The sequence below is a fragment of the Sipha flava genome, unplaced genomic scaffold (genome assembly GCF_003268045.1).
Source record: "Sipha flava isolate LNK unplaced genomic scaffold, YSA_version1 275_pilon_pilon, whole genome shotgun sequence".
Classification (NCBI taxonomy): Eukaryota; Metazoa; Arthropoda; class Insecta; order Hemiptera; family Aphididae; genus Sipha; species Sipha flava.
Genome location: NW_020272940.1, coordinates 1,129,372 through 1,149,183, shown reverse-complemented (window position 1 = coordinate 1,149,183; position 19,812 = coordinate 1,129,372). Strand labels below are relative to the sequence as shown.

The following is a 19,812-nucleotide window of genomic DNA, read 5'->3' as shown; positions in this document are numbered from 1 at the left end:
ATGCTATGCACGTACAATACGAAAATCATAATTTATTTTTAAAATTTGAGTAGATAAACTTAACTATCGAGAATAGTTGTGTGTGCTAACTGCGTTTCAAAAAAGAAAGCGATTTGTCATGTTGAAACAGTCTAAAATAATTTTGAATGAACGGCGTATTTGTATTATAGCGTATTATCATTACTATTTGTAAGTATTTAAAGTTTTGTCTTAGTGTACTCGTATACTTATAATTTAAAATGTATGCATACAGTACAATTGTATTATTTGTTTTCAAAAGAAAATATAAAAGTCTTAAAAAAAAAGAGAGTTTGAACTGAAGAATAATTTATATATATTTAGTTATTTTAGCATTGTTTAAAATCTTAAAAAATATTTATTTTTTTTCGGGAGCAAGTATTAAGTGCTTAAAACTATTTGAAAATAATGGTATATTATTCATTTGAATGGGGTTAAGCGTAATGAATAATATAAACTTTAACTAATTCCGAGTAATCATTTTTTTTTTTTTTTGAGCTACATAATTTTTTGCTTTTATGAATTACTACAGTTTTCAAAAAAACATGATTTTATCCCTCGGCTCTTTTTTGACTTAATGTTTTTACTCATAACAAACCCACGATTACTTTGCCTCGTCCACTATTAAGGTGGAAAATTTCCCCTGGGATCAGGGAAAAAAATACGAACTAATATCGTAGAAAATAATTTTACGACACTGAGTATTTAAGTGTGAAAAAGTTGTCATATTTAAAAGTACTGTTTCCACACTTTAGTGAATTACCGCAGAGTTGTAAATTGTAGTATAATATACTAAGTATATATACTAAATAGCGGCAGAATATGCAAATAATAGCCGAACAAATTACTCGTATGGCATCGTCATATGATAACAGAAGATAAATCAGGTTTGTTGTTTTCATTTGATTTATATATATATATACATATGTTATGAATTGTTTTGAAATATAATAACACGTATCCAATACAGAACTCGAAGTGTTGTCATCATATGTCGTCTACGAGGTCCATAACTCTGGTCACCGGCATAACGTCGAGGAATCGAATAAAATATATGCAATATGTATGGATTTATCGCGTACGTGGTCGAAATGAAAACACATCGAGTTCACGACAATATAAATATATTATATTTAGTAGCGAGAGAGCTTACTTGGAGGCCAGTGACACAACGTACGAACCAGTGGCATAAAGGGTCTGAGATTTATTGGATTTGTAGTGGGCAGCCCGTATCTTGCCGTCTAATTGCCCGTAAATTATCGGTCCCTCAGACATCCACAGCATACAGGTCACCGGAGACTGCGTGCCGAATTTATTGCATATCACCTTTTTGGCTCCCCTGTAATTCCGATTTTATAATAAACACAAAACATACGAAATACACACATACACGCACGCCCACACACACACACACACACACACACAGTTTTTTCCGGTAAATAGGGAAATTTGAAACAACTCTCACTCCCAAATCTAAATTGCTCAGTAATTGAAGTCGCTTACCACCATTGTTAGCGGTTACTGAAGTTGAGTGGAAAAAAAAAAAGAAAAGATGTAAGAGATAACTGATGATCCCACTTTTGTTGACCACTTGTTAATGTCGGACGATGATGTACATTTCCATTTCAGAAATATATATGTACACAAATGTATACCGTACATATGTATTGAATTGTATTGTATGGACATTGATTTTAAAACATCATATTTTTTTGGACTCTTAACGACGCACAATTTATAATCGGTTTTCAATAAAAAAAAAAAAAATTGTGTAATTATATTTTTTTCCTGTTCCGGTGAAAGTTATTTCGAATTTCCCGATTTTCCTGGAAAGCCTCAAAATTATTTACAATACACGCATGTGCGCGTGAAGTTAAAAATAACATACGTTATTTCCCAAACACAAAGCACACACACACAATATGCTAAAACAACGATTTCACAATAATTATACGCGCACCAGGCGACTTTTTGTAGCTTACCAGCTGTCGCCAATTTTGTATACGAACACCATGTTGTCCGTCTGCCCCACGGCTATTCTCGTGGAATCGGGAGAAAATGCCAAACCCTTAACCGTGTAACTCTTTCGGCCTGCCTATTGTGTAATGACGGCGAACAAAAAAAAAAAAAAAAATACAGAACACACAAATATAAATCAACAACAATCATTATCATACCTATATAATATAATAATATTATAGTAGAAACCTCTTGGTAAATATTTTATCCGTCTCACTCGCGCTTAGCGCGTTTTTAATGGCTTAGAAACTTAAAGTGAACTTAAAGAGGAAAAAAATTCCGGCAACATACAGATTCGGAGTGTGCTAGTCTTTTGTTATGTCAGTCGTATTTATTTTTTTAAGTTTTAATTGTTGATAAATGTTTGATTTTCATTAATATTTTTAAAACTTAAGTGGTGCACTTTTATTTATTTCACAAAGTTTGTTTTGTTTCATTACTATTTGATGATATATATATATATATATACATGTATGTATAGTAAATTATTTATTTTAGTTTTTTCAACTAATATTAATTGTGATATTTATACAGACTTTAGGGTATATTTAGTTAAAATACAACAATCCTCGTTTATGTTAATTGTATTATTGTTAATGGTTTACGATTTTATTTTCATTAATACTGTTTTCAATGAGTTTTGTATATATATAAATAAATAAATAATAATACACGATATTATATAATGTACAGAAAAATATTTAAATGGAATAAAAACAACTATGGTGAAATATTCGAAACATTTGAAACTGGATTAGAATCAACCTTTTATTAATATATAAATTTTTGAAGCACCAAAAAATATTCATTTTATTTCATTACCTAAGTAGAAATGGTTTCTGGATGAAATTGAGAAATAATTTTAAATTATTAATTTATTGTTTTTCATACCTTATAATTAAGCACAAAATCTTCTATTAATCAAAGTATCTTTTTTAAAGAACCATTTTTTTTCAATTTTTTTATTGTAAACAATTACTGTATGAAACTTTCAGTCACGAATTTACTATCTGGAAAAATGTTGATAAAAAATAAAATAGTTCAACCCTATGAATTAAATACGTTTCTATCTTAGCTCATAATTGAAAATGTTTAACTTTGATGTATTTATCATATATTAAAACTTATTAAAAAAAGAACCAAATGTGATGATTTGCCACAAAAGAAATTAATATTGTACCTAATACATTTTTATTAATCATGAATAAAAAATTAATTTTGGGTAGAAACTCGATGTTTGTTTGGCTAAATTAATTTTTGAAGAGGATATTTGAAGAAAGACATTAATTGTGTTATGAATAACATGTTTTGTTCATATTTACTGCTGGAATTTCAAGTTGTATGGGTTCGATAAAATTGTAATTAAATTACATAATTTGAAGGACCAATATACTGCTACAACAATAATTTCATCGTACAATATTCTCTCGAGGTTGAATTTAGTTCTCTCATCTAAACCTTAAACTAAAATAATAAGTTCTAGTACGTTTAAAAAGATTTTGTCGACATAAATACTATGGTAATGTTAATTTTTTAATTTGTCAGTTTAATGACATAATTTTCTTAAATGTTGGTATGGAAATTTTTTTTATAATAATTTATAATTGTATTTATGCTATGATTTTAGAACGTAGGAATATTGTATCGGAGGAAGGGGTAAAAATATCCTAGGATAATCGTACCAACTGAAGGGGGTATAATTAACCTAGGATAATCTTACTGGAGGTAATGATAAACTAGGATAATTGTACTAGAGGTAAAATATGCCTAGGAAAATCTTACCTCCCCCCGGTAATATTTTCCAGGGGTATGATTTTACTGGAACACTGGCATTAGATTAAAAAAAAAAAATAACACAAATATTAAGGATTCACCTGATTTAAATATTACCAAAAATTTCACTGGTAAATTTTGAGCTTGAATAAAGAAAAAAATTGAGTAACCTCCCCCCCTAGAAGTAAGTCTAAATACACCCTGCTTGCCGAAGTGAATGAATGCAACGAGAACCGCGAGCTACGGATATGACGGTGTCGGTGGGAGGACGGCGAGCTCGACGCCCGCTGTAACGGTTTAAAATGTTGGTGCCGACAGCGTGTGGAATCGCTCGGACAAACAATATTGGTTAAAAACGCGTAAATAATATGGATGGCACCGTGTGTTTCTGACGAAAATGGGGAAAAAACTGACCATAAATCTGAAACAAAAAACTGATCAGCGAATGCCGTTATACGAGGAGAAATCACTGTTGTTTTCAATTACGGATAGTCGTCGATAATTTTGTGGCTGCTGCGACAACGATGAAGGGTTGTGGTTGTTTTTTGTTTCATCAAATACTTGTTTAAACCAAATAATACTCGTACAGGACCATTGCAGATTGTTTTTATATTATTTCATATGAATTCCTTTGAAAATCCAATATTTTACCAATTTATTGTTTCTAGTGCAAATGTATATATTAACTTCAAACGTATAGATCCGTATTTTTATTTTCACCTAAAGCATCTTTCAAAGTTTTTATTTTCTTTAATATTTCAACAGCTCTATCATTTTTTTCCGTCTGCCTGATCTCGAGTGATTTCCATTAAAAGTTTGAAAATTCGTTGACGTGTATATATATATATATATATAGATTGCTCATGAATGGCTTAATGGAAATTCGGGTTTCATAAGCCAGAGTATTCAAAGTAATTTACTTTACTTGTTTTTATAATCTAGATTTATGCTTCCTTGTGACTTAAGCCGTATACTGTTTTTATATATTTGGATAAATGAGGATTATCATAAAATAACTAAATCACGTAGACTGTAAATTATTTATTATACTATGATTGTTTTAAAAACATTATTCATTATTTATTAAAATACATACCACAGTATATCATCAGCGAACAACAATTTATTTAGATTTTAGTGCTGCAAACTCATTTTGTTCAAAATATATACACAAGTATCGTCAATGAAAAATATGTAATTAAGTTATGGGTATGATTTACCAAATTATTATCCGTCTCTTAATTTATTTTCATAATTTAAAATTATATTATTCAGCAGTAAAATATATAATATTACATTGTTTTTGATACAAAATAATAATAATAAATAATAATAATATAAAAATAAAAATGAATAATACATGAAATCGGGTAATACAAATAAGTTAATATGGTACTTTAGTGCGATATAACAATTTATTATAACGATTTAATTGTATCGATGGTACTGAATGATATTATAGAATTTTAGTTATATTAGCTAAAGTGATTACTTTGTATTTCAAGTGACGTTCCGTAATTGATTGATTTATAAAAAAAAAAAAACATACCTAACATAAAATGTGTTTAGAAAAATTTCATGAACTCATGAGCATAGTATTTTACGTGGTAAATGATTAATTATTAAAAAAAAGTTTGTACTGATTATCGTGGAATAATTATAAATTATATTGCTAAGGATTTACGATTTTATTTTGAACCTTAACACCATGAGGTCGATTCGCTCATTAAACATTTCAAACGCTAACAAAATAATAATGCACTTATAATGGGTAGCCGATATGCTTCGTTAAAAATTGTTTCACTGATAGCTATACTTTGGATTTCTCTCTTTCCGCCAGTCTCTCTCACTATATTTTTACATACGTAACTTTTAATCTCTCCAGTAGGATATATAGATAGTATGTACATTGTTGCACGTTTTTCATACTTGTGATTGGTTATCACCGATCGCTTATCGGTAATTGTAAATATACCTCAATAAAAACAAAGTAGACTAGTTAAAACAGAGGAGTGGTGAACGGAAAGAGGGTCGACGGTTCGACGGAAGTCCTGGGGTACGGTTTATAGTCTCTTTTGGTCAAAGGTCTTTTTCCCTTCATCGACTGTTTCTAACTTTACTCAATCGTTGTACCCCTCTCCCCTGCAGATTATCGCATGCATATTTGTGTGTGTGTATGAAAGAGAGAGGGTGGGAGAGAGAGTGAGAGAGAGTGAGAGAGAGTGAGTGAGTGAGAGAGAGAGAGAGAGAGAGAGAGTGATTGGGTGTGTTGTAACGTATCTAAATACGGTCATTAGTAGTCCAGTCGCGCGTAAATCTCTGTGTATACATATATTATATTGGCCGGTGCACTTTGTATATTTACCCCATGCTCGGCGGGCTTAGTGGGAAACTTGTCCCTTTTCACGCCGTCTTCGTCGAACAGAAACACCACCCGGTCGTTGTTGCACACCGCCAGCTTTTGGTTGTTCGGCGACCACGTGGCTGCCAGCACTTGGTAAGGACCGTCCTGTTTTCAGACACGTAAAATAAATACATTACTCCACCGCCGTCACCGTCAATGTCACTACAATAGTGTTACAACGGCGAAGATGACGGTTAAAATGTGACGACGTTCAAATAATATTTATTAGAACGATGTTGTTATTTAGATCGTGACGACAGCTGTCGGTGGCGTATATTGTAATACGTACCGCACGGTTGTTCTGCGCTCGCGAACTGGTCGAAAACTACATCGAACAATCGCGAGACAGTACATTACAATAAATGTATCACGTTCAGGGTTACATCTGTTTCTTATCTTTTTTTTTTTTTTTTTTTAATTCATATGGCATATTATTATTAATTGGTAAAGGTTAGGTTAGTCTTATTTCTTAGCTCGCCGAGATAATTATAACATTTTTTCTGAAATTCCCGCGTATGCTACTTCTATAATTAATCGAATAGCCTGTTGTAGAACAATGTCAACTAATCGCAGTACTATTACCAATGTTTACGGTAGATTATTTATCTCATTTGGATTAAAAAATGAAATGTATAAAATAATTTTTAATCGGAGTATGACGCATTCATGGTTTTCAATAATTGATTTCATTGGAAATCAAGTACTTTGTGTTTCAAGAATGTTTCAAGAAATATGGATTATCACAAAATTCCTCTTCTATATAATAAGTTAGGATAAAATATTTATAGCATAGCAACTAAAAATTAATATCTTAAAAAAAAGTCGGAATTTTTATTCATATTTGGAAGCATCAAATCTTATATTTTGTATATAAAAACTAATTTTTATACTTTAAAAAAAAAAAAATCAAACTAGTGAAATCTTTTCTTAATCCAAATTGAAATCACTTTTCACAAAACTTAAATACTAAATGATGGATACAGTGGTTGTCAATAAAACTTTAATCACTTTTGAAATTAAATATCAGTTTAAAAGAATAACAAGAAAACAATATAGGTATGTTAAGTAATATAATTTTTATTAATTTATATTAAATAAAAAACTACCAACAAATAATGCATATTAAGAACCCAATTAGTATAATCTTCAAACTATAAATGTTTTTCAATATTAAAAATAATTTTTAAACGCGTTATGTGTTTTGACAGTTTACAAGAACTTTTAAAAATAATAATCACATAAGTATTCTATTACCTAGCGATTTTGTTTTTTTACTGTTGTGTTTTATATGTAAGGTAAAACAGTTTCTTACATTTACAAAGATTGCTTAAATTGGCAATCGCAATGTCGGTTGGGTACAACAGTTTTAAAATTATAGTTATGAAATATATTTTAATTTATATTTTGTATAAAACTATAGAGAGATGGTAAATCTTTTAAATCAGGGCTTAAACCGTTTCTAATAAAGTTGGTAATCGGCTCCGGTAGGATCCGACAATTTTTTAAAATTGGTAACTGGTTATCGTTTAATTTTGATAGTATGGTAAACGCTAACCGTTCATTCAAGGATATTTTAAAAACTATAATAACCGTTAATCGTTTAAAAATCGATGATAAGGTTTTTTGGAAATCGGTTACCGATTAAAACTGGTTTTTAAAAATCATATTTTTCAATTTTTTAATCATATTTTTAAAACAGTTTATTTAGGCAATTCATGGGTTGATATTATAACTTTAATTATTACAAAATCAAAAACTAAATATGCTTTAATTTGGTTGATTTCACTCAATTTCAATATTTATTTTTTCAAACTCATTTAAAGTTTAAAACATATTATGATCAAGATAATAATAAACAAAAAACTAAATTGCATAAAACAATTTTATTGTTATAATTTTTTTATTTATAACGGTAAAAAACTGAAATTAAATATAATAATTTTTTAAGATGATACAAAGATTGATACATTGCCACAGAAATTGTTGGATATATTGTATATAACAGCGGTTCTCAATCTTTTTAGGACCGCGACCCAAATTTTTTTCCAAAAATCTATCGCGACCCCATAGTTTTACATTTACAGAATCAATACAAATAATTTCTAAAAATAAATTTATTCTATTTTATTTCTTATTTACTACTTTATAATAATAATAATAATAATAATAATAATAATATAATACTTAATTAATAATTAGGCGTATGTGATGAATGTGCTTGTTTCTTACTATCTGTATAATTAAAAAAAACTTCTCGTGGCCCCCAAAAAATTAACTCGCGACCCCCTAGGGGGTCGCGACTCACAGTTTGAGAAACGCTGGTATATAATACAGTACCCCCAAAACCTGGATGAGCAGATATTAAAACGACACTATTAAAATATCATAAATACTAAATGGACTAAGCCTCTATTCCACCAACTATTTTGTAATAGGAATCTGCACGCGACGACGACGACGTTTATGACGGTATTTATAATGTATAGTTATACCTATATATATGATATTCACAATAGATAAGCAATACTCGAAGGCCATTAATTGGGGAAAATATTTAAAACTATCTGGAAAATTAAATTTAACTATAATAGTATAATGTAATCATGACATAATTCAAGTATTAAAACCACGAAAAAACCATTAATTATTTTGGTCGGGAATAGGTTTTAGTTATAAAACCGGGATTGAAAATACGAGGTAATCGCTTTGATGTTAATATTTAGATATTCACCTTAATTACCAATAACCGTTTTCAGCATTCCAAAACTAAAAGTGTTTATCGGTTTTCGGGTCTCAAATTTACAGTTTTTTACCGGTTTTAAGCCCTGTTTTAAATTATTAATTTTGACATTTCTTAAAATAGTTAAAAAGAAATTAAAAAAAAAAAAAAAAATTATCTAAAATATTGTATATTTTGATAAAAGCGATGACTCTCTAGTAAAATAAATATATATTTCATTTTAACGTTGTCAACTAAATTGAATTTACATATTAATACTCCCACAAGTATGGCTTTATACGAATTTAAATAAAACTAAAAATAAATAAAATTTTAATTATATGGTTATCAGAATAATTGTATTACCTAATCCACCTATCCATAAAATAAATGTTGAAAATATAAATAATTTTTAAAATAAAATAATATTGATATAATATTGGAATATTTATAAGTGTGTGTATGTATCTAATTTATTGTGCATATTTTTTCAGTTATCATAGTGTTTCACATAAAAATCTAATTATATTTGTAAACAAATAAACGAGAAACAATAATAATGAACATAGAAGTACGGTTTCTTTTTAGTACATAATATTTGACAAAAAACAATACAAATTTAAATATTGAATATTGTTTTTGTTGGAATGAAATCTTTTTTAAAAATTATTAACGAATGAATTGGCATGTATTAAGAAAAAAAAACAAAGAAATACAATGTACAATTGATATCAACCATGATTCTCTTTTCATTCAATATTTTTATCTTTCATTTTCTGTCTCTTTCTTTTTCTCCGATTTGTTCTCACACTTACTAACTGTATGCGTCTATATTACACTATAAAATGAGTATAAAAAGCAATAATAAAAAATAATAAACAAAAAAAATTCCAAAAATATCGTCTGAAAAATGTGAACATAAATAAAAAGTTGCCAAGTTATAACGGTTAACGGGCTACGAGTTGAAGAATAAATTATAAATATTCAACATTAATTTTTCTTTAAAACAAAAAAAATAAAAAGTATGTGTATTATCTTTTTGTGCAGTAGTAGATATAACATTGAAAATAAATACAAAAATCACTGTCGAATCATCGATGAAAAATACGATGAAATTAAAAAAATCAACTTTTATAAGAAATTGACCAAATACAAACACCAAAATGTAATATGTTTATGCACCATGTACTAGGAAAGTGTCAGTGAGAATCGATTTAAAAACCATAAGCTATAGGTTCCTAAAAATATCTATTATACAAATAAAACTAAATTTTTATAAAAAAAAATTATATTATAAACACAATCGTTTTGTATATAATTGGCGAAATATTTTAATAAATGAAGTTTGAACTCTTTTATAATACCATGACCGTAGAAAAGTTGTAGAACGATCTGACTTTATTATTAAAATAGTCATACTCTTCAAAGAAATATGTATAACTTCTTAATATGCAAAATAAAAAATAAAATACTCTCCGTTTTGCATAATCAAATATTCTCTTAAAAACATTTTATTTGTCAAGAGAAATTATTTTCAGTCGGCATTTCTAACCTAAAACTGTCCACGCAGACGAGTGATTTTTTCTCACCCCTCTCACATCAACACAAAATGTAACAAATACGTCACTTGTGTTTTGAAATGAATATTCACATTGTGTTGTTGACAGCAATGACATTTTCAAAAAATTTCATTCGCCATTTTCCTACGCGTTGTATATCGTCTGGAGACTACTTACCTCCGTCTGTTGTGTCAACGATTGCAAATGTTTCAACTTCATCACTCGAACTCGTATACTGTTGTTATATTGTTACATGTAGATCATTTTGGAATATTTTTCCACTTTAAATTAGGAAAATGATTAAACGACACACACACCAAAATAGTTGAAATATTTAAAGTACCTATCACTAGTCTTTGCACACATACACGCGCACACACACACATAGATACGCGTGCGCGCACTCATTATTTGTTGTGGCAAAAAAATCAGTCGCTATGACGACTACGCGTTATGCATGGTCGACATTTGTGGCATGCGCGGTGTTGAGGACGAACAAATAACTTTTTAAAAGAGCAGGAAAAATGAATGCAAGCAATAATGGTTTTAATGTGCAGGTTTTTTTATTTTTTTTATCATTATTCCTTCAAAATATAGAAAATATCTCTCCTCCCGGTCGTAATAAACATCGTGGTGTGGAATGGCGTTTTCATTTAAAACCCAGTCTTAGACGCATTCCGGACCGTGCGCCCTTCTGCAGTTTTTTTAATACCGTTCGTTTTTGTGAACGAGTATGTCTCTATAAACACAGCCTGATGAACTGAAATTTATTTAATATATATATATAATTTATAGTATATACATATCGGTGTGTTCTGCTTAAAAGGTTAATATTATTATGTGCACACAAATACGAGTCCTCGAGTTTTCTCCACAATTTTCGATTAAAAAGCAATAAATAAAAAAAAATATATATAAAACACTTATTTTTTCTACATTAAAAATTTCTGTTGTTTTAGCGTAAGTATTAATATTATTTTTCAATGCGAAAGCTTAGTACTTGAACGAAATTAAAAACCTATCGTAAAAATCATACTTTCATGTGCTTAAAAAAATATTGCTATAATTTTTAGATTTCTAGTAGGCAATTTTCTTTGATTAGTTTGTTAAGGTTGTTACTATTTATGGATGAGAAATTTTCATGAGTTTCATAATTTCAAATAAAAAGCTTGAAACGATTATAATAGAATGAGTATAACAGTAACACAGTATCAATTCGACATTTTTTTTTTTTTTAGTTTAGTTTTATCTAAGCAATAAATCTCAAATTTTACGTAAAAATTTCACATTAACAATTATAATAATTAAGTATAAATAACATGAATATTTTTTTTATTTTTATTTTTTTTATCGTGAATATTGTATATAAATTGTTAAATTATCTAATATATTTTTCTGTTTATATATTTTCATTTTATAAACATAAATTACCCGCAGAATAGTTTTATTTCTAAAAATATAAATTTCTATTTGTTATTAACAGTAGTAGTTATCACAAATTAATTATTAAAGTCATGTTGTTTTTCAAAATAATTTACAGTATTGAAATTTCTTTGTATTTTTTTTAAAAATATAATTTTTAGTGATAAAAAATTAAATAAAATAAATTATATTGATATGATTAAATGACTGAAGTATTTCTTCGTGTTTATTTTGCAAAATATTCAATTTGTTTTTATTTCTCATATGATTCATTAGTATTAGCCAACACTTTTTATCTAAAATCATATATTTATTTCTTTAAACTTGTATTTTTATTCAAATGATTATATATTTACACATATTTTAATGCATCAAGCTGTAGTTTGCTTTGTTTCAGATTTGAAAAAAAATTAAGGTTGATGAATATCCAGAACATAATTTATTTTTCTTAAATATTTTAATAAAAATGAAATATGGTTCATTATTAAAAACATTTTACTGGCTACTTGGCTGTCAAATTTAGATTTGGTACTGTTGTTGTTTCGCGAAATTAATAATTATTTTTGTAAAATATTCATTGAAAAAAACCAGCTTATTATATAAGCTGTTTTAATTGATATATTATCGCATAAAGAATTGCTGTTACTAATACGTTTAAATTATTTTAAACTGTATTAAAAACAGTCATAGAAAAGTAATTAGTCGGTTAGAAGAATGTGTATATATCGTTTTCATTTCAAATTTTATGCGATAAAACATAACTTAAGAGTAATATATCGAGCATCATATTCATTAGCTTTTGGTCGGTATCGTTTGATCCTGACGTTTCGTAATAATAATTTATGTCCTGGGTTTCGTATCGAGTATCAGGTTATTAAATGTTACTAAATATACAGTATGCTGGTGATGGTGGTTGGTTTATTATTTTGAGAAAAATAAAAATGTTGTACTTTTCTCCGTAAAATTGACAAAGAGATTACGCTGTCGAGTGATACGAATAGTACCTTTTAACTATCGGAAACGCGATGTATGAAAATGATTTATATTCGGTCAAGTTCTATATTAACGACTAGAAACGCATTAAATTACTTGTTTCTTGTTTGCAATAATACAATCGTAGTACGAATGTATTACGAGTATTTCTAGTCAATATCGCATTACACTACTCCTTTTATTTTAACGCATTAGCTGACGCGTTTACATTAATGTAATTTATTATGTTTCGCTTCACGCATGTGAATATTTCAGCCGTAGTATAACTCAATATCCGTTAACGTTCTTTAAACATTTTTTCAGCACACACTATTTTATTTCTCACGTTGAATGTACACTCGTGCACGGATATATTCAAAAGCCGATAAAAACTGCGTTTATGTTGAAAGTTCGCATTGAGCCGCTTGTAAATATTTTCAATAATACAATTAAACGTTCGGCCAATTTATGAATGAAAATGTTTTGTAATAATTCATTCTTAAGATAATCGATTTTGTTTGAAATATTTAAGTAATTGAACATAAAATCGATTGTAGATTAAAAAATATTTTATATTTACGTAGTTGATAATTATTCAATAAAATAAACTCTATTTGAATTTAAAATATTAGTTAAGTTATTACTGCACTATAGTATATATAAATTAATTTAATAATTTTCATTCATATTAATATATCAATGCTGTTTAAATATGTGTTGGTAATATTGTAAATTACAATTAATATTATAATTTATTTGAGTATAATTGAAATATGTAACTATCTCGTTACATAGTCCCCTTTTTACTATGTATTTTTTTAATTAAATTTTCTTTTTTTTTATTTACAAAATGTTAGATAAAAAAAAAATAAAAATAAAAATAAACATAAAATCAAACAAAAGTGTAGAGGTGTCCTCTGGTATGTTTATCTAGAATGAGTAATTAATTATACAATTGTACAGTGGTTGTGTTGTAAACCAAATACAAACAGATGAGATTATAATATATATATTTTATTCTTCTCGGTATCCTATGTTCTTACTAGGATCTGGAGGAACATACAACTTCACATTTTTCATATTATGAGTACATTGCTTGCCTTGTTTATTGACGATTACTATGGTATTGTTCTTTTTTACTTCTTTAATTGCATATGGTCCATGGTAGAGTAGAAAGAATTTATGTATTTTTTATCTGTTTCTGAGGATAATTTATGTTCCTTCACTATCTGTTGACCAACTCGATAGAATGGACATTTATTTCCTTTATCTTTACTCTTGTTTCTTTGTTCTGCTCGTTTCTGCAAACGGCTTCGGGCTAGATTTTAATTTAATATTTGGTTCGATTTTCCATCAGGTAGTGTGATAAATTTATCGATTGGCAGTTTTGGGGTCTGACCTGTCATAATTTGTATTGATATGAATCCTGTTGATTGATGAATTGTATCGTTCAACCAATATTCTATTATGTCTAAACATTTCACCCAACTGGTGTGTTTCTGTGAGCAATAGGCCCGCAGAATTCGTCCTATTTCCTAATTCGCTCTTCCTACTGGTTTACTTTCCGGATGGTAAGTAGTTGTGAACACAGCCTATATTCCCATTTGTTGGAGTTTTTCTATCCACTTGTTACTTGTGAATTGCATACCATTATCTGTTAGTATTCTTTTAATTGATCCATATTGTGGTAGGTACAGGTTTATTACTTTATCCAAGATGACGTCCGTCGTTGCTTGGCATATGGAAAATAGTTTAATATATTTAGAAACTGTGTCTATAAGGGCTAATATGTACTTCATACCGAATTGTCCCCTAGGTAACGGTCCCATTAGGTCTAAAGATATGGTATGTCGGGGTTCTGCTGGTATAAATGATAATGTTGGTGCCCTAGCTGTCTGGGTGATGATCTTACTTTTTTGTCATAGATCACATGCTTTTGTGAATTTCTTTATTTCTTGATACAAGTTGTTGATTTGATAATTATTTCTCAATGCTTGATATGTCTTATATGCTCCTACATGTCCAAGATGTGTATGCGTCTCTTTTATCAGTGAATTCTTTATTTCATCTGGAATCATTATTCTGTATTTGTTGTTTCGATCAACCGAAAACAATAAATTCTGGTGTATTGTAAAATATTTTTCCGGTTTGCTCTGAATGTGTTTAAAAACTTTTTCAAGCTTTTTCGGGTCATGTTTTTGTAGTTCACTAAGTTACGAGAATTGCTTCTGTAGTTCCTCACTGTATTCGTGAAGTATTATTTTATTTATGGTAATGTCTCTAAAATGATATGGTTCATTATTCTGAACACTTTGCGTGTAGCGATCAATGTATCTGCCCCTATGTTATTTCTACCTGGGATATGTGTAACTTCAAGATTGAATTCTTGGTTTTGTTTATCGTGTATGACTTGCTCTTCTTCTTCACTACTGTCAGACATTTGTATTTATTGTATCCGTTACAATTTTCGTTTCAGTAGTTGCATATTATGTAGTGTGTATTGCTTGATTTATTTCCCATGTCACTGTTTGATTATTGAAATTTATTTGTGTGTTGTATTGCTGTATAATGTCAGCTCCAATGATACATTTTTCGTTTAAATTTTCAATCTGTACAAAAATGGCGTATATCATTGCTGGTCCTATTTTGCATTTGCAAAACATTTGTTTAGATATCTTGCAGATTTTCTTCCCTACTGCATTAATAATTTGAACCTCATTGACTGGTAGTATAGGGATTTTATTATTTTTTTTGAAAAATTTTGTCCCCTATCTCCTTCATCAAAACACTTATTGTTGCTCTTGTGTCTATTAGTAGCTGTACAGATTCACCTTCTATTTCACATTGTATATACGGACTGATTGTTTTGATGTTTGTAGGTATACTATTTATTATGTGTATTTCTTGTTCATTTATTTCATCTTCTCAAACTGGTTCTGGCTCAGTGTTTATTTGATTAATTTGCTATCTATTTTTGTTATTATTCTCTTGTTTATTATGATTATTATTGTTAATTTATCGATGATTATTATTATTATTGTTATTATTTGGAGGTGTCGTTCTTTGAATTCATTTGTTTTCCCTTGGAAAATGTCGATGATTATTAGTGTTAGTATATCTCTCTGTATTTCTGGGTTGTTTGCGATTTTCTTCTCTACTCAGTATTTTCAATGCTGTTACAATTTTGCTATTGGGTAATGATATTAGTATAGCTCGCAAATATCCTGGAAAATGGCCTGCTATATTTTCCAAAATTTGATTTTCCGATTATCTTGGTGTTTCTAAATGTCGAAGTTTCGTGGCCCAATATGAGAAGTGTTCTCGATAATTGGTATTTGCAGGTATTTCATTTATATTGAGACATTGCGCCCACACCTCCATTTGAATTTCTCTGGACCAAAATTCTTCAATAAATAATGTTCTAAAATCTTCGTAGACTCTTAGTTGAAATCTAATTGTTGTAAACCATTGGTATGCTGTTGCTTTTAGACAATCCCCTACAACGATTATTTTTTCTCCTCCATTTATTTGTTTCATTGTAAAATATTATTCTAATCTAGTAAGAAATTCTTTAGGATGTTGATCACGATTGTTTCAAAAGAATATTGATTTCGAAATGTCCATCATTTGATTTCGATATTTATTTTCTTTCTATAGATTGCTTACTTCCCTTTGGTAATTTCCTACATCTCGTAACTCTGTTTTGATTCCTTCGATTTCTTTTTTGTACTTTTCCTCTATGTCAATAATTTTCTTCTTATAACTTTCTTCGACTTCATTTATTTTTTTTAGTAGTTGACTGACTAGATATTGACTGTTTGTTTCTATTTCTTTTTTGAATTTGTTTAATTCTTCCTCACTGACAGTCTTCTTTTCAGGCGGCATTGTAGTATGATGTAGATTTTTTTCTTTGTTTTCTAAATTTGATGTAATAGACAGAATATTTGATACGAGATATGAACTCTCGTTATGGTTTGTCAAGCCTCGTTCGTTGGGCGCCAATTGTAACGATTATTTATGAACTCAGAGAACAATATTTGTTTTGGTCATTGTTTGTGCACCATCGCGATGAGCGTCGAGGATTCGCAAAGACCACCGTCGGCACCCCCTCTTTTTTACCCCCACCGGTTATGCGCCCCCGGTCGCCCGGGCCGTCGATTGCAGTGGTGTGTGCTGAAAAACTTGTTTGTTTTTGCGCCACACGTTCGTGCTTGGCCGACCGTTAACTATCGCGCCTGCGCCGCCTTTCTTTCCGTGTGTATTATTTCCTAAGGCCGATTCCTTTTGGTACGTGATTGTCGTCTGTCGTGCGTTTGATCCGCGACCGTTGATCAATTTCGTGTGTGTGTCACCGCGTGTAGTGTCAACTCGTCTTTTTTTATATATTGTCGACCTCGTGGTCACTTTCGCGGCCTTGCGTCCTTACGCCCCGTTTATCGCGTCAGTTGATTGGTTGACAGTAGTATTGTGCCATCACCGTGCACGTGTTTCACGAACTCGCTTTTATGCATGTTAGACAGTTCCTCTTCGAGTGCGTTTCCCGTACGTCAATCTGTTTTCGGTTCGCAATCACTCTGGTTTCGTTGGCGTCCACGTGGTTTTCACCCGTGGTTCTTTTTACAAGCCGGTTCATTGTGCGCGTCGCGTACGTCAGTAGTACCAACTTCGTTCCCGACACAACCCATCCATCGCCACGATTGTTGTCCGTTGCGGTCTGCCGGTTGGTAGCAGTGCTTATTGACTCTGCCATCTAGGAGTCAGGTGTAGCGATTATCAGTTGAGCCCTTATCACCACCACCCGAGATAAGATTGTTTTTATTTACTTATTGTCTGTAAACCTTAATAATAATAAGTTTGGTTTTTGCCCAAGGGCATATTATTAATTGGTCTACCATTTCTTTGGCCTTTTGTTGTCTTTGAACATCACCATATTTCATAATCTTCTTCAGAGCGCACGTTTGCGAGTGTCATGCGGCCGGCTCCGCATGAAAGGCTTCGCGACGGTGCGTTCAGACAGTCATAAATACATACTTTATTTCATTAAAATAATATATAATAATAATAATATCTTTTTAATAACAAATATCACATACAATACCAGAAACGACATACATAAATACAATGTAATACATATATAGTTGCTAATCACTGTTAGTGCAAGCGTTAATACTGATAAATCATATTCCATATACAAGTATGAGTACTATTTACAATATTGGAAATGGCGTACAAGATAATAAAAATAATACAAAACATATAAATACTAGCTACTGTTAGTGCAGGCGATAATACGGATAAACAGTATAATTAATAAAATAAAATTTTGGTGAATCCTAGTAAATAAAAAACTAGAAGTATCGATAAATTATAAATAATTTTTTTTATGAATCCTAATGCGTAACTATTAGATGTGAAATCGATAAAATAATTTTTCGTAAATTCTAGTAAATAAAACTAGATGAAAGAATCGATAATAAAATAATTTTTTCGAATAATAAAAGAATACAATAAATAATTATCTTTAAAACTAGTAAATGATTACTAGAAGTAAATCGCATAAAAACGAAAATCAAGATTCAAATTTAGAAGCTTCGATAAGTGTAAACAGTACAATAAATAATAGCGACTTAATTAATTTAAATATCAGTGATAGCATAAATTCATATTTAAATAAAACTTTCGTAGAAAAAGAAATTACAATGGCAGCCACTCTTAGTTTCGGGGACGCAATGAAGGCAATACCCAATTTCGTAGGAAGATCAGAGGGCTTATTAACCATTTTTATTAACAAATGTGAATTCATGTTGAGACATATCGACGATTCGATGAAACCGATAATTTTAGACGTGATAGTAACCCAATTGATGGATAAAGCAAGTAAAGCTGTCCGAAGAAATTACCTCTTGGGAGGAATTAATAACTCATTTACGAGCAAATTTTTGGGAAAACTCATTCTATTCAATATTTACAAAAACAATTAAATCAAATTAAACAATTTTATAGGGGATCAGTTCAAGATTACGCAAATCGCATAGAAAAGAACTATCACGATTTAACTTCGGCATTAACGGTAAATAAACCACCAACAGAAGCTAAAATAATCGCACAAACAATTCAGGCCCAAGCATTAGTTATTTTTATAAATGGAATTAGTTATACTATACGAATAATACTTGAGGCTACTAAAGTCGCAACTTTCGAAGAAGCCGTCTTCTTAGCTATTGAAGAAGAAAAATCGAACGAAAAAAGTGAATACTGTAACGATAATAAAAATAAATTTAATAAAAAATTCAATAATAACACTAAAGTACAATGTCATCGTTGTATGAAATACGAGCATTATAGTAACGAATGTAGGTCAAGTGAACATAGTCACAAATTTTCGAAATACAACCGATAATAAAAATGATAGAGATAAATCAAATCAAGTAAAATTCTCTCAGAATTGTAAAAAACGCAATCATTTAATTGCCGATTGTCGTAGTAAAATTTATTATGAAAATAAAAGAAATCAAGGGGAACATTCCGGGAGTAATGAAGCGAATAACTAAGTAAAAAAGACAGTAGGTGATATAGAAAACCTCGTACACACTATTACATACATGGAAAGAGAACACGTTAAATGTTATCACCAAGTTTCATACAAAATGAGACAAAATTATTCATAGATTCGGGAGCCGATATGAGTTTAATTAAATTATCCGCGTTAAAAAAACATTGTAAACGAAAGCGAATGCCGAACGATTAGTGGAATAACATCAGATCCCGTAAGAACCTATGGCATAATCATAACAACTATGACCATCGAAGGTCAAGATTTTACTGTTAAATTCGATGTAGTACTAAGCGATTTCAGAGTAACGGAATTTGGTATATTAGGCAAAGATTTCATAAAGGACAACCACATAATCCTAGATCTTAGCAGA

At 29.7% G+C, this 19,812-nt stretch overlaps 1 protein-coding gene across 4 annotated transcripts in view; it reads right to left on the bottom strand.

Moving 5' to 3' along the window:
• LOC112685382 (intraflagellar transport protein 172 homolog) overlaps positions 1-10,711 on the bottom strand; it is a 154,160-nt gene extending 143,449 nt beyond the window's left edge. Inside the window, exons 1-4 of one of the 4 annotated variants that reach the window (XM_025557236.1) lie at positions 10,670-10,711; positions 6,176-6,319; positions 2,001-2,113; positions 1,172-1,357 (exon numbers count right to left, since the gene is read on the bottom strand). In XM_025557236.1, coding sequence (XP_025413021.1) covers positions 1,172-1,357; positions 2,001-2,113; positions 6,176-6,319; positions 10,670-10,711 — 485 coding nt within the window. The other 3 variants (XM_025557238.1, XM_025557237.1, XM_025557239.1) reach the window with 3 other exon arrangements.
• Between the last annotated feature and the right edge of the window lie 9,101 nt (positions 10,712-19,812).